The sequence below is a fragment of the Amblyomma americanum genome, chromosome 3 (assembly GCF_052857255.1).
Source record: "Amblyomma americanum isolate KBUSLIRL-KWMA chromosome 3, ASM5285725v1, whole genome shotgun sequence".
In the NCBI taxonomy this organism is placed as follows: Eukaryota; Metazoa; Arthropoda; class Arachnida; order Ixodida; family Ixodidae; genus Amblyomma; species Amblyomma americanum.
Genome location: NC_135499.1, coordinates 166,624,890 through 166,641,422, shown reverse-complemented (window position 1 = coordinate 166,641,422; position 16,533 = coordinate 166,624,890). Strand labels below are relative to the sequence as shown.

Here is a 16,533-nt window from a genome sequence, read left to right as displayed (position 1 = left end):
AGTCGCCGGCCAGCGATAGGGGCGAGACGACGGTGGTCGCCCGCAGAAGGTTGGTGGGCTGCGCTGCCCCAAAAGGAATGCGCACGCTACGTGCGACTCCCCGTGGTGTAAACAGCGGCACGTCTGAAAGGCGTGTTCCGCGCTGCACTTAACTATGCGGCAGACGCTTCTAGCGACGTGGGAAGAAATGGATAGACGAAACAGGGGGCGCGGTAGCCACGGCGTTTGCAGGCAATGCTGGAAAAAGTAAGGGGTGTTGCTTGTGTCTGTCCGCTCCTTTCGTCCTGTCTATTTTGCGGTGAGATGTTGCTTCGTCACGAATAAAACAAAGCAGCACGTTTCAGAATAAGCCGGTTCATTTTGTGGGGCTTTTACAGGGGGAAAAACGGTCCTCTGGAACATGTTATGGGCGCATTTCTGGCTGAACACGCGATATATAGCGATAAAATTTGGTTAAAAATGATCTGGGTGTGAGCATGCATGTGCAGTTATACTCACAGGATTTGCTCGTCATTTTCTGAGTTCTTGGTAGCAGCGGTTTTGCGAGCTGCAGAACACACAGTTAGATTGTTCTAGACAAGTGTTTTGCCGTCTGTACCTTGCGCATGCAGCACTTGGCGGCGGACGAAAAGATGCACGTAGTACGTACCACTGTTTGTTTACCATTTTGTGATTTGAATTCCCTTTTCACGGCGCTGATTTTATAACGTTCCTTCTTGTAGTTACATCGATGACTCCAGATTAAAGTAACAATTTAGTGTGCGCTCATTGCTTGCGTTGCCATAGGAGTGTATTGCCATCCTTCACTAGCAAAAAACGATATTTTTTTTGGCATTACTACATTCCGATTCTGCCTTTCGTAATTTGCAGAGTGACGAATACAAGATAGATAAAGAGAGAAAAATATTTGCACCCAGTGCTTGTAGCAAACAAGTCTCTCTCAGCACAGTGTTGGCTTTCTAAAAAAGGAGCGACCAGAGCATAAGATCGCTGTGGCCAGCAGCCGTTGCTCTGTCCTCTCAGTTGCCAGGTTAGAGTGACTACGGGATGATTGATGTCTGTGCAGGTTGGATTCATTCTTCAAGTTGGTATTTTTATCAGGATTTATTCCACAGGAAGTTCATGTTTGCAGGTTGGTAACTCTCGCTATAGAGTCGTGCTGTGCTCTGCAAGGTGTTTGCGCTTGTGCATGGTGTATGATGGCTGCGTCCGCCTTACTAAAGTGCCATGAAGGACACAGTGGGATGCAACGTTTTCTTCTAGTCATTTGAGTGTCATGTTTCTGTCATTTCAGAACCTTTTCTTTATTTTGTAGCGGCCGAACATATTACTGGCCACAATGTGCCAAGCCATGTTCGTTATTTGATTCGACACATGCACAGGCCCGCTTTTAGACACTCTCCCCTTGTGTTGCAGGTGTTGCTGTCAAGGAGTGTCGCATGATGGATGAGCTATTGACGCGCAGTTGAATATTTTCTTACTTTGAACGCAAATATGCATTTACAGTTCTCACCGAAGCTTGCATAACATTTGACGGTGAAACATTAGTATAGATTCGTGTCGATTCTAGGTGCGTGCAAACAACTCTCAATTTGAACGAAAATATTTGTACAATTTATACGTCGGTGCCAAGTATTCTATTGCGATCGTATTTTGTTCAACAATGAGGAATGAAATATAAAGATATCTTCGCAATAAGCACTTTGTCAGTGTTGAGGACGCCAAGGACACTTTGATAAAAATTCTGGCGCAGGTGCGGCGATGTGTTTTTACTCGTGTATGTTTTCAGCAACACAGGGGCAAGTTATAAAAAGAGAGAAATGAACGAAGCCTATTTTGTACGTATTTTAGCATTCCAGCCTTAATCTTTAAACATGCTGTCAACTGCTGAGTCGAAGCGGGTACTCATTTGATATTCTACAAATACTTTTTTTCTGTTTAACATTTGCGCAAAGTTCTAATTAAGCTATTTCAGATTTCTAATGTGCCATATTGATATAACTTAGTGCTCATTTTTCTTTCTAGCTGCTCCAGTATGCTTGGGCTTTACAGACTAGAAGGTAATCACAATGACATCTGTGAGGTGGCATTGTAAGGATCGCTTTCATATCTCTCAGAGGATCGTTTTGCGCGCCTGTGATCATGCGTGTATCGCGGGACTATTCATAAACACATTAGCTTCTACCAAGTTTTCAACTAGGTTACCCAATCCGACAATAAAACCCCCTCTAACTATACAATCCGAACCAGTTCGCCATTAGCCTCTGCGCAAACTAGCATTTCTACGAGTTATGCGGGCGCTGCTATTACTAGATCCGTGTAGAGTTTCACGTGTGTTTCGCAAATGGCTGCCAAAACAATTTTCGCTATTTTCCGAAACATAGTCGCTCAGCGCCGACTCTGTGTGATTCATCTAAAAAGATAGTGCAATACCTCAACTGAAAGACTCATGTTCAGGTCGTAGGGGTACGCCCTGTCGGAGAACCTCATTAGCTAGCGCGTTCAAAAATTGGAGTCTAGAATAGAAATGTAATATGGATGATTTGGTACAGACACTTCAGACATGACGAGCGCGAAACAAAGGGGCAAAAAAAGAAGCGAAGATGAGAAGGGGATAAACTAGCTCACAAATAGAGGATGACTGACACCATGTTAAGAGAGACTCACCGATGACAACGAAGCTAACGGTAGAGTTGCGCTGAGCTCCGTTGGCAAAGAGCGCCGAACAGACATAGAGGCCGGCGTCGGCAGCCACCACGTCTCCGATCATGAGCAGCGCCGGCTCGTCGGCCGAGGAGAAATAGGCTCGGCCGGCCCACAGGTGCGCGGGCCGATGCTTGGCCTGCAGGAAGTTGCCGGAGCCCATGTCGACCGTGTACACGGGTCCCGGCAGGCCGCGCTTGAACCACGACACGGACACGGCCCACGAGTCCTGCGTGGCGTGCCGAAGGTGGCAGGGCAGCGCTGCGTCGCCACCCACGCGGCTGGTCACCACCGAAGGCCCTGGACCATCTGGAAGTGCACCCCAAAGAGAGAGAACGAGAGAGAAAAAATGAGAAGACTGTTCAATGGGAGTTTTCTTTCTGCAGCAAAGAAGCATTGAATCTGAGAGCACATGAGGGAAGAAAGTGCATGCAATCTCACACGCAGAAGGTCTACATGCATGTACGTACATAAAGATGTATGCCCGTTTTAAAGAGCCCTTGCCTGCTCAATAGTTTAACGAGGGCCTCGGTTCTGGCAGTATTTTTGCCATAGGTAGCATTTGAGGGTTCTGGCACGGCCGCCGCCTTCACAGTTCACGTTCCTACGTCATTGGCGGCAATATAGAACGTTCTTTTTCCGCCGCTATGGACGATGGTGGCGCTGGTGAACACACTCAAGGTTAGGTTACATGCAACATAAATACTTACGAAAGTAGAAGATTGGACAGCCGCCGCCGTAGCTCAGTTGGTGAAGCACCGTATGCGGCATACGGAGATCGAGGGTTCGGATCCCTCTTGAGGCATATAGCTGCTTTTGTAGCGAAAGCTACATTGGCCACGAACTCAGTTTCGCCCTGCTCGCCTTCCCACCATGCTCGCACCGCACCACGTGACCAACCACGTGACTGGTCACGTGACGAACCGCGTTGCGAACCACGTGACAACTAGCCAGACAACCAGACTAACCGGGACTTGCAATCAAGATTAACCAAGGCTAACCAAGCTATGCCCTAGCTTTCGCTGTGTATATCCTGGCATAGCCGAGATAAGCGACTGCCAATTTTCTAATTTCCTATCTATGGCCTTCCAGCTACAAAAAGATTACACTAATAATTTTAGATTGGTCGGCATCACAATTAAAAAAAACAGTTCTCCTATGCTTTCCTTGGTTTCGATGACTGTTGGCTTTTTCATAGAAAGAAGTAGAGTTACGGTTGAAATGCCTGACAATCACACCGCTCACTGACATACGTAGTTTGTGTGAATCTTCATTCCCAGCATTCGTATCCTAATTGTTGGCATATTTCACAACGTGGAGTCCATGTATACTTTTCTTTTTGACGATGTACATACAGGCGAAATGAACGAAGGAAAGAGAAGATAATAATCATTTGACCTTTTCAAATACGCTGCTAAAACGCCTTGGCTTGGTGTCAACTTGCCTGCATTTCTGTATTTTCGATTTGAATTTTTTTCATGACCTGAAAAGCAAAGCAGGCTCAAGCCCATGGCATTGATTGATTAACGATGATGGGCGTTTGGATTCGTTAATGGGTCGTTCGTATTATAATCGAAAGCTAAAAACTGCGGATCTTGGCTCTTCCACTGATTGCCTCATTCAAAACGTTTATACGCATTTCTTGTAATGGTTTCGGATATGAAGGGCTACGACGAAAGCGCAGTCAACAAGGCGTAAACCGTGGCATCCATTAAAAAGAAAAAAGAAAAACAAGAGCGCGCACACTACTACTACTGCTAGAAAGAGAGAGAAAAGCTAAAGCTTAATTGGTATTGAAGTATTAACCCTGACCTGGTATTCCACAGAGTTGAAAGGGAAAGAGAAGGAAAGAAAAAGAGTACGAATGGAGCGTGATGATGTCATAATATAATTAATTGCAACGGGTGATCCGGAGAATTGACGTGTTAACGTACACACACTGGATGGCACTGTTCCCCTAGAGATTCGACGACATGTGGCGAGAGCTCGTATAGGTTACTAAAATATAGGTGCTAGTGCTAATGCTGTTACCTTTTAAAGCTCAAAAAATGATTTTATTCAAGTTATAAAATACATGGATCTTTTCAAGGTATTGAAAAGACAGAAAGAAGCAGTCGTTTGTTCAGACTGTTGGGTATTTACACACTGATGTTTATTTTTTCGAGCTTAATTTTTGTCTACAGCCACTGCTTGTATTTTATTGTTTACTGCGACTTTACTTCCATTAGGTTTTCATTTTATCACGGAATTCGTTCCTATCAACAATGGCATTATTCTTTCATACTTTCCTGTCATTGTCCTACCGCACCCAGTCGGTGGCGTTAAATACTCATGCTTCAATCAATATCCATCTTAGTAGAGAACGAAAAGGCTGCGAAGTGTGTGTGTGTGTGTGTGTGTGTGTGTGTGTGTGTGTGTGTGTGTGTGTGTGTGTGTGTGTGTGTGTGTGTGTGTGTGTGTGTGTGTGTGTGTGTGTGTGTGTGTGTGTGTGTGTGTGTGTGTGTGTGTGTGTGTGTGTGTGTGTGTGTGTGTGTGTGTGTGTGTGTGTGTGTGTGTGTGTGTGTGTGTGTGTGTGTGTGTGTGTGTGTGTGTGTGTGTGTGTGTGTGTGTGTGTGTGTGTGTGTGTGTGTGTGTGTGTGTGTGTGTGTGTGTGTGTGTGTGTGTGTGTGTGTGTGTGTGTGTGTGTGTGTGTGTGTGTGTGTGTGTGTGTGTGTGTGTGTGTGTGTGTGTGTGTGTGTGTGTGTGTGTGTGTGTGTGTGTGTGTGTGTGTGTGTGTGTGTGTGTGTGTGTGTGTGTGTGTGTGTGTGTGTGTGTGTGTGTGTGTGTGTGTGTGTGTGTGTGTGTGTGTGTGTGTGTGTGTGTGTGTGTGTGTGTGTGTGTGTGTGTGTGTGTGTGTGTGTGTGTGTGTGTGTGTGTGTGTGTGTGTGTGTGTGTGTGTGTGTGTGTGTGTGTGTGTGTGTGTGTGTGTGTGTGTGTGTGTGTGTGTGTGTGTGTGTGTGTGTGTGTGTGTGTGTGTGTGTGTGTGTGTGTGTGTGTGTGTGTGTGTGTGTGTGTGTGTGTGTGTGTGTGTGTGTGTGTGTGTGTGTGTGTGTGTGTGTGTGTGTGTGTGTGTGTGTGTGTGTGTGTGTGTGTGTGTGTGTGTGTGTGTGTGTGTGTGTGTGTGTGTGTGTGTGTGTGTGTGTGTGTGTGTGTGTGTGTGTGTGTGTGTGTGTGTGTGTGTGTGTGTGTATAGAGGGGAGAGGATGGACAGTCACCCCAGCTCAGGTATTTTTCCTAAGGCTAATCAATCCTATGAGATGCAGGCGATAATGAGTTCCCCGAGGTATGACGACGACAGCGCGCGGCTAACGAAGGGGGAGGGCGACGCGTGGCGAACCGGACAGCGCGACCACTGACATTAACTCGACAGATGGTGACAGCTGACCCCACAGGCTCCGGTTTCCGCAAGCAGACCTGAGGGAACGTAACGGATCGCCAGTTCCATTATTCCCCTGCATTGCCGCCCCCCTCGCTCGGTCATTTACTTGCCCCGCCGAAGCGTGCTTCTCTGCATACTGACTAGTAGTGAGGAAAAGCCACACCTAGAGAATGCTTGGAGATGGACGCTTGCAATGGACGTAGTCCAAATGATCAGGAGGAGGCCCTGCCTGCTGTGGAGGAACCTGCTGAGTGATGAAAAGGATCACAACAAACTCGTCGATCGACGTGTCGTTGCGAGTCAAAGAACTTTTGCCAGAGCTAGCGAGTTAGCGGCGAGCGTGTTCACATCATCTTGATTGGGGTGCGCGAGCGCGTGCATTTTCTCTTAAAAGACGCTGGCTAGGCGCCGGGCCGTCCCCGTCTTCGTCTTCCGGAAAAGGCTTGCATTAACTTGACACCATGTGTGCTCACTTGCTCAATAGCCCTCTTCGTTCCCGCATGTTATGCTCTCAGCGTACGTTACCAAAATTGCGGCGTGGTTCGTCGGCCGCACGTCTGGCGGTTCTCTTTCTTTGAAGAAAAACGCAGATGAGGGCGACCGGTAATCTTGGGTAAATACAGCACATCGTTATCGTCTACGCTTGCTTCTTAGGAGTCGATCGGGTGTCGTCGCTGACGGTTTTATTCTCGCACGAAGCGCGTAACTACGTTTGGGAATGCCGGGCTACCTGCCTCCCTAGTCTTGAAAAGTGCATCTGCGACGCATTTTGAGGGTTTCGTACAGGTGCTTGATAGCTGTCATAGTTCTTTAAGCTAGAAGCTCGAATACAAAGAGCTGTAGCGATGTTAGTTTTATGGTTAATGGTTTCTGCTTATCAACAAACAAGCTTTTAACTAATAATTTCTTCTCTCTACGTGCAGGCAGACAAAAAAGCTCCACTTTTTTATATGCAATAACAAAACAAAAAAGACACCTACAAATCTACTAAAAACTCACCTGCAGAAACAATATCACAAGTTCTCCCAAAAAAAACGCAAAAAGCAACCGTTAAGCGTTATATCTCAACCTAACAACGCTGCCAAGCCTTGTTCTCCAGCTAAAAATAGCATAGGTAAAAAAAGTGTAAAATAAAGTTTAGCTTGCCGCAAAAGACATCGTACTCTTAGGAACGCGCCGTATAAATGTCAAGCAACTACGATTCCTTGACGCGCAATGAGATATCTGCAAACGAACGTGTTTGTACTTCGCCTCAGCTTTAATTCAGCCGCCGACACCGGGAGCCAACCCACGACCTTTAGGAAGCCGAAATCCATTGCTTAAAAACAACCACAATGGTAGCTTTAAAAAAATTTGCCGTGACTCTGATGTTTAGCAATGAATATATGTGCATTGCATAACCTTGGTGTCTTCATGTGCCCTAATCCACTATGGATGGAGTTGTTCCACAAGTGATAACAAATAGTTTCGAGATTTTATAAAAAAATGAGATATTTAAGTGAACAGCATTTTTCCTCTGACGGTAGCCTGATAAGTCGCTTGACGTGTGATATATCAGGAACAGACTAAAAAAACACACAGACTTAAAAATAGCGCGTGCTTACGGAAATCTGATACCGATGCCTGCATTGTTGTGAGTGCTACATACCTCGTCCTAAAACTAATAATCTTCCTGAGAACTTAGTTCTCCTTTTTCTAATGTCGCCCATTCATTCCACCGTGTCGGTAGTAAAAGAAAAGCACTAGTGCAATATTTTATTTCTAAACCGCTGAATGTTATTTATTTTTTTTTTATTCACAGCTTCCTTCCGCTTTCTTCTTCACATTATCTTCTTTTTCTTACCGACCACTCCCAAGCCGCGACGCCAGCGCCACGTGCCTATAGGCAGAATTAATGGCGCTGTTCTCGTTTTCGCGCTTCCGTATCACTAACTCTTTTCCCTATTTCACTTTTTCTCGCTGGAGGGGTGGTGGCTGCCGAGCACCAGAGTTTTGCGCGAGACTAGAACGTCGAGTGAGAACAGGAGAGAAAATACGAACGTTCACGGCTTTTATACTCTGGAGAGCGAGAAGAAATAAGGACGAGAGATGATGAAGAGGCAACGCACAATCTGCGCGGAGGTACGAGAGCATATAAAATGTGAAGCATATAAAGCATTTAAAGCATATGCTTTATATGTTTTAAATAAAGCATATAAAGTGTCAGATGCAACGTAAAAATAATATTGCCCAGAATTCAGCTTTTTAATGTTTGATGCTAACAAACGAGCCGATGGCATCATGATTTTTGTGCTGATGATTTAGTATCGTGATTATCTTTTTGTGCAGCAAAACTAACAAAAAAGACTGATGAAGGACACCTATGTCCTTTTCGCACAGGAATTATACTTGGCGGTCATGAATGTGGACCGAGATTTGCAGCAAACAACAGACTATAAAGCTTCATTACCCGCTACGATTCCCGACTGCAAAACTCGGCTACGAGCTACCGTCTACTTCTCTTCCTTTCATTTTCTCTGAAAGGGGCCCAGAAACACATTTTCAGTGCATTTTTTTGCCTATTGGTTGCATAGAATGAGTTGTGGTGATGCTATTAGCATCGGCCGTACCGCGTATATTGCGGTTTTTCATATTTTAATTAGCTCGCAAAAGCAAATTCGTAGCGCTGGCGGTGTCACCGTACAGTGGTGGTTTTAAGCAGCGGATATGACAATACTTAGTGGGAGCTTGATGATTGGACAAATAGTTAATATACTGCAAATTGCGTTAATAACTAGAGATACGTTTTGTCAAGTTTTTGCGTTTTATATTACATTAACAAAACCAACTTGTTTGCCTTAAATGAAAGCGCTGTAAAACAAGTAAAACAAAAATACATCACCAGAGGCTCTGGCTACTTTTTGCATCGAAGGACCTTGAGCCTCTCTGTAAACATCCTTCGACCTAGCAATCAACGCTTATCACTACTCTCTATGTATCTGAGTGGCGTTGCGGAATCGATCCGATCGAGCCATTGCACTCTATAAGCGTTCGTTTCGGTCACAAGGAAGGATGCGTTCGTTTCACATTTAGCAGACAGTGCGCATCGCCAGCTTGTGGAGGATCACCGGGCGGGGGCTCCAGATGGCGCCACGCTCCCGTCAAGAGGCCACGCTCTTGGCTCGCCGAGACCAACCAGCACGCTAGGAGCGACAGGCGATGGTAGGCGGTAAGCAGTAGCTGTACGCGGTATGCTATATATGTCTGATTTCTTGCGCAGGCCGTCACACCGTCGCAGTATCTCGTGCTCGAGTTCGGATCCATAAGTAAGGGAACGTCACTGATCAGTTTTCCATTCTGCGCCGTCGACGTGACGATGAAGCATCGCTGGGTCAGCTCGGCTTTCACATGGTTGTTGTAACCATGCAAACGGCGCTGCCAGCATCGGCATGAACAAGTTACAGAGACCAGGCAACCATGGAATGCAAACTTCTGCCACGTGCTCAGATAGGCTGTTTCGATTGGTCGCATTAAGTGTCGTCATGGAGAGAGTGAAATAGGAATGGGAAGCTGTGCGAAAATCGAGTTGAGTGCAGCATTTTGTTTGCTTGTATTTTGAAATTTCTTCATTGAATAACTCCCGTTCTTGTGCGTCGATTCTCGTAATAGTTTTTGAGTCAGCATCTGTGTGATATAAAGAATCAATTTGAAGTGCAACCGGCATCCGTTCAGGCAGTGTTTCGCAGCCCCTTTAACTTCTGGTTTTCTATCGTGTGAGAGTTTGTTACAGATAACTGACACGGCCGCGCACTGTGTAGCGCTTAGAGCATTCTATTGCGAAACATTGCTGACAGTATACGTCTATTATTGAATGTCTTTTCATTTTAGAAGTGAGAATTTCGATCTCCTCGCTATCGAAGCTGGTTGTGATCGTCGCTCTCTGCGCTGAAGACCTATTTGACAAAAAACATATACTAGTGCCTTCACTAACTCCAGCAACTCCCGCTTACAGTTGTCTAGTTACGATTGGTTCTGGTCGCCTGTGTACTTTTTTAGTTCCATTTTCTATTCTTTCATTTATCCGCTTTTTTTCTGCTACACGTATTAGGTTATGTAATTTTTGTTCAACAGATGGGCTTCTCGACCTTTATTTTGAAGACAAATAAAGGCCCCGCGCATCATGCTACGTGCTATTGTTTCGGATTCGCTAACCCTGGCTCTTCTTTGCAGTAACCAGCAGGGCCACCATTTTTTCTATTCTTGTTTTGTTCATGTTGGTGGTAGTTGTGTCAATGTACAGACAGGATTATCCTTCCTTTAAGTTCTCCCTTGCACACGTACACACAAACTCAAGCACGAAGCAGCTCAAAAAGCACGTGGCTATTACCCTTACACAAGCGCCGAACAATTCCTGACTGCGTCTATGTCTGTATATAGCACAGTGCCTTCCCAAATAATTTTGGCCAGTAGGTACAGCTCAGTCGCAATTCATAATTCGCCAGGTTTACCAATTCAGAACGACTGGCACTCAAAGGTGAGAGTAGAGAAATAGCGAGTCGTATAATGGCGCGCGAAGAAACTCTCTCAAAGTCCTCATTTTTTCGGTATTCGGCTTGGAGGCGTTGCCGCTGCGCGCGATCGCCGTCGCAGAGCGTTTATCAATGTCTGCTCGGCGACCTCGGCGTTCGTGTAGCACAAGCGAAGAAAAGTTCTCTTGGTCGCGCGCGCGGTGTAGCGGCTTACAGATTCTCACAGAGCGGGGCCTTTTATGCTCTTCGGCTCGCTTGCACATGTGCATGTGTGCGAGCTCGTATAAGCTAGAGCTCGGAGCGTTTCGCTGCTTTCGGCATCTGGACAGCTTGAATTTGAATTTCATGAAGTCCCCTTCAGCTTTGCATAATACATGACTGCGGACACCGCCACCGCTGCCGGCACTGCGTTTCCTGTGTTGCTTCTGATGTGGCGCGCGTCTGTTTCTTAAATTCCGCGCCGCGTCGCTCTCCCGTCGCTCTCTTGAGAAAAGAAAAGAAAAGCAGAGATTTTAACTTTCTTTCGAGCTTGGTGTTGCTCGATGTCGTCTTCGCTTATTACTCTTGAACTCGGTGGTGCTTGGATGGGCGCACAATGGATTTTCGCAAAATTGGCGGCTGTGTTTGCTACTGAGCATTATAAGAATGACGGCGTAACTAATTTTTCGCATACCCATGTAACGCGACTATATCGCACGAAGTGCTTAATATTTCAAAATTAAGTAAGCTGGGAGAAATCAACCTGCAGAAATCGGTACGGTTTTAAAGCAGTACAAAGTAAGTAAAGTAATAATCACTGGTCTTAAGAAGGAACTTATATGCATGAACCGGTTGTTTTATATTTTATCATTTGTGTGCCTTGGCTTTACATTAGGAATGTCGGCGTATATTTTGCCCTCGTAATGGAGTTAATCTTGATATCATAATGTATTCTTCCCACTTATTAAAGTGGGGGCTGAGTCTAAGAATTTCATCTAAATAACTGAAATAAAGAGAAATCAAGACACATTGCGTTACCTTCTCTCAAAACTAGCCCTGCAGTTCCACCGTTTTGCGTACCCCGCCGAAGAAGGGGTTTCTGCCCATAATCTACGCTGTTTCTACTCCCACCAGAGCGACCTCGAAATTATCCTTATCAGCGCGAAAATATTTTTCTGGCCTACAAGTGCACCCATAAACACCATTAGGTTTAGTCAAGTAAACCAGGTAGAGGTATCTGTGGTAAAATGATGCGCCTTGCATCAAGCTAACTTCGTCTCCAGATGCGCAATGAATGCCGAAACCGTGACGGTCGTCGAGTTAACTGGTTAGTCTAGATGCACAACGGCAGTAGAACAGGGCTCATAGGCACTTTTATAGTCGCATGGCAAATAGCTAACTGCCAGTACTGTGTAAGTAGCACTTAGAAAAAGTGGCAGTGTTTCTAGTTATATAGCCTTTGACGTTGCTTGGGAAACGCTTGGGGAACCGCCCAATTGCCGCCATCGCAATTGCTATCATTCACTATCAGTCCTCATATTATGACTGCACCGAATGCTCCCAGCTTTGCCACACCCTCTGCCCCCAGACCCGTTCTTGCTGGTACAGACAGAAAAGAGACCACCAGAGAGCAGAGGCCACAGGCAGAGGAGAAGGAGGCGGCCGTCATGTGCCACATTAGAGATAATTTATCACGAAGTTTTACGAGCGCCCCTTGTTTCTGGTTCCGCACTGTGGTCACCGGCTCCGCACATGGTGGACTGCGCAGCCGCATGGCAGGACCTCGCTATAGCACGCGTAGAATTCACAAGTGCCCTCTTAATTAATGCAGCCAGGGCTTGAGAACTTCTGGGCTGAATATATTTAGAATGCAAATGGTACGCCGCTTACTAATGAGGCCCACTCTCTGACACCGTTGTCCTTTTAAAAAATAAAGTCGGGTCAGACATAATTGAGCGCAAAACCTTGCAATTTTTTTGGCTTTTGTTTGGTCTCGTACGAAAGAAGACTCGTATTTGACGCGGCGAGAAATTGGGGGGCGGGGGCACAAAATGTGTCTGATGACTCGTCTATGGACAGCAGCCGGAGTCAGACCCGAAACCTCTATATTTTTCTGGAAAAACTTTAGTAGCTTATTTATTCACGTGATACACTGTAATCATATTTAAACTAAGAAAGTGCACCTGCCTGACGATGACCATCGTGCTCAACTTAACGCGCATTGCCCAACACACCGTGGACGCCACATGGTGTAAGGAAAAGCTTGGTGAAGGAGCTCTAACGGTTGGCATAATTTAATTTCACAAATATTATCTCGTTCATTTCAACATGCTATGGACGGGAAGATTTAGGTATTTCGTTTAAAAAATCAAATTTCTTGAAAAATAATGTTGGTCAGACGTTAACGTTTTGCTATATAATTTCTATATATGATGCAATTAGTGCTAGTATCCATGCACTTTGGTATGGTGAGTTAATAAATTATGGTGATGACGATGACGATGATTGATTTTAATGGGTGAAAGGCCGATTCGGCCAAAGAGTGTCAAAAAACAAGGTATTTTCGTTACCTCAAGGTGGGGTCAAAGACCCATTTCCGAAGCGTTTCACTCCAGATGAGTCTAGCACAAGGTGAGATGAAACACTGCGCCTATTGGATCACCGGTGGGTACCCGGAACCGGAATCTTGGGAAACGAACCCCGCCCCTCCCGCATTCGAGTCGGTTACTCGAACCACCAGGGCACCGGTGTGGTATAGTAATGAAGTATTTTGCGCGAGTCAGTCGAAGCGAAACACTATCTGAAATCCTTTTCATCTTCTTCCTACAAGAAAGGAATCAATGAGTAGTCAGTGTTACAGTAAATTATTATTTAATTGTTCTCGCATGGCCCATGTATCGGCGTTAAAACAGGACCACTGAGCCACAGGTAAATATCTCATATGACACAAAGAGGAGCGAAGCAGACCACAAAATGAAGCACCAAAAGGGGTCACAAAATAGAGATTTGTGACACAGGTACTGACAGCATGCACTTCGTACCTTATGAGGCATACTACCGGCAAAAAGGATGTGTAATAACGACAAAATACTCGGGAGAAGAACACGGCAGGTCACTAGGGTCCATTTTAGGAGTACCTAAATTTGGAGCACGTTTGAGTTATGTGGGGCTTAAGAAACTGGTAGTAGATCTGAAACAAATTAATCATATTAATATTTATATTTGAGTGTTTAATGCCTCATCAAATCCTCCGATGACCTGAGAGAGTGGAAGAAACGTTTACGGCATCAGAGCAGATTATGCTGCCTGTAGGCACGTTATGGCTGACGCTGCTGGCAGGTTCTTAGCAAGGATTCTTTCCTCCTCGTGTGAAGACGCATGGTCTCCTCGTACAAATGACACAATATCGCATGTTTAACTTGCATGTTTAAGACTTGTCGCTCTCAGCTAGCTCATATTCTGAATGCACAACAGTATCCGCAACTGTAACTCGCGGTTAAAAAAAAAAGGCTGAGTTTCACTCCGCTTAAACTGATGTATGACGTGCGAAAGCGCGGTGACGTAAATGGTGGTACCAGGAGCGGCACCATAGCAACGCGATGGCGCAAATTTCAAATCTGTGAACTACTTTTTCGGGGCTGCCTCGGACCAAATTTCTAGAAACGACCCGCGTCAAATTTGGTGGCTGCCATCGGGTCGGGCAGGGTCAACTATGGTTCGACATCGATTTTGGTCCAAATCGGCCAAGGCCAAATTTCGGTAGTGGCCCGGGCCTAATTTTATAAATGATCCGGGCCAAATTTGGAAGTCTCCATCGTGTCAGGTACGCTCAGTTATGAATGGCTCGATTTTGATCCAAATCGACCAAGGTTGAATTTCGGGGGTGGCCCGGACCACATTCTTGACACTTGGCGTCACAGTTCCTAAAGCAGCGAGCGATGCACCAGCAAGATTCACAAGCAAGATTTTTGCTCGGCTCTGACAATCGTATGAATGCTTTCGCACTGATATCTTGCTGCACGCGAGAAGATTGCTTGCATGTTTCAGTCATTTGTTTTTGACGCACTAGTTCCATAAGAATGTTGCAGCATTGGGTGGGCAGGCCCGACCAAGAATAAAAACATGCCGACATGTCTTTTGCTGCACCGAAATTGCTGACAGCATCTCGTAGTGCACCTTTCTACTGCGCGAGAATTCTGAGAGCAGCAGGACAAGAAAATGCGGGTAATGTTAAGTGCTGATTCTCTAATGCTCGACCTATACAGATGGGATAAAAACATAGAAAAGAGAAGGAAGAGAAATGTTGACGGTGGCGAAGACCCGAACCAAAGCACGAGAAAAAAGTGGAATCGTAAATGCGAGGCTAGAGGCACTAATCTCAGACTACTTCAGAACTCTGCATTATAAACAGAAGAGGAAATCCTCACGCAGGCGAGTCTTTCAGCATTCGGAGAATGAGGAAACGCGAGACCACTGAGATCATAAATTTAAGCCTTTTCTCCGTCTTCATCAACTTAAAGCACAGAAGTAAAGCTATATTGCCACTGCGGGTTTTAACATTTGTAGCGGTGATCTCTTTTTCTCGAGCTCAAAATAACAGTGACGATTGGTTGATTTAATTGAAATATTTAATATAATGACCACAGAATTACTCAACTTTCGAGCGGCCTTTATCTTTATCCTGTAAGAAGAAATACATCCTTCATACGTTTTTCTAACTTCCACATCTTGCGTTCGCGCTCTCTTATCTACGGTATTGACAGCCAAAAACCGCACATTCCCGTAGTTCTTACCGTGAATAGAGATTCGAGACTAAAAGGCTCAAGGTCTTCTCGGCACTCGGAAACTCGAGGAGGCAAACATAAATTAGCGGAATAAAAGTTGAGGGACATGCTGGAGGACAGCAAGCAGCATTCTGTATGAGGTAAAGTGTAACAAACTGTGCTTGCAAATCTTTTGCTTAAATTATTAGTTGATTCGCACTAAGTGGCCAACATTTGAGAAGCGCGATATGCACTTCCCGATTTTATTCGTATCGTTCTGATTTCGTCTACTCTTCATAGCTAACATTAAAAAATAAGTGCCCTTTTCCCCCAGAGGTGCTATTGTATATAAAATGAGTTTCTGCCTTTGATTTCTGCCCGTAAAGAGCATCCGTGAAGTAATTTTTGACCAAACATGATTGATCGAGTTGTCCCTTTTATCTTTCCTCCCTTTCTTTAGCGGCCCTGAAGCATATACGAAGAATTCATTATTGCTGCGTACATCCACAAATGCACTGCATTTTTAAAGGTTTTCATTTTCTTTGCTGTATTTTTGCCAGTTATAAAGTATTATTTTGGGTGGAACAAAACGAAGAACCATGTATGAAAGCATCCTGTAGACAAAACTGAAAATAGTAATTCTTAGCTCATGGACACAGACATGTCTCACTAACTTGTCTACATTGGCGGTGGTTTAGCTGTGGTTAAAACTGGAGTGACGCGATAGCTACAGCTGGCCGAGTGGAAATTGCTCAGTTCCACGTGGTGCGGTGCGGCTCCGCACTATGTGGCTGGTCACGTGACCAGCCAGGTGACGAAGCACGTGATCAGCCACGGCACCGCGCCGCCGGGAGCTGCTCCGCACCACGTCATCAATCACGTGACAGCGGGGCGGCGCAGCCACAGGGTGGCAACGCCGCCACCGCCACGGCGCCGCCACGGTGAAGGATCGAAATGCTACCGTAATGTAGCTATCGCTACAAAACTGAAAATAGTAATTCTTATGTCATGAATACTGACATGTCACTAACTTGTCTACATATTAGCTGTCGATGGTAGCAAGACTGCTTTACTGAGCGTATCATGTGCTGTATATTTTTGCCGTATCTTGTTTGTTCATGTACCTAGAACATATTACTTAAATGAATGCAGAAAACAAGTT

The 16,533-nt window shown here is 45.4% G+C and overlaps 1 protein-coding gene across 1 annotated transcript in view; it reads right to left on the bottom strand.

The window, feature by feature from the left end:
- Nucleotides 1-16,533, bottom strand: part of LOC144123448 (neural cell adhesion molecule 1-like) — a 192,638-nt gene that overhangs the window by 80,777 nt on the left and 95,328 nt on the right. The window contains exon 2 of the mRNA XM_077656274.1: nt 2,668-3,012. Coding sequence (XP_077512400.1) covers nt 2,668-3,012 — 345 coding nt within the window. The remainder of the gene's footprint in view (nt 1-2,667; nt 3,013-16,533) is intronic.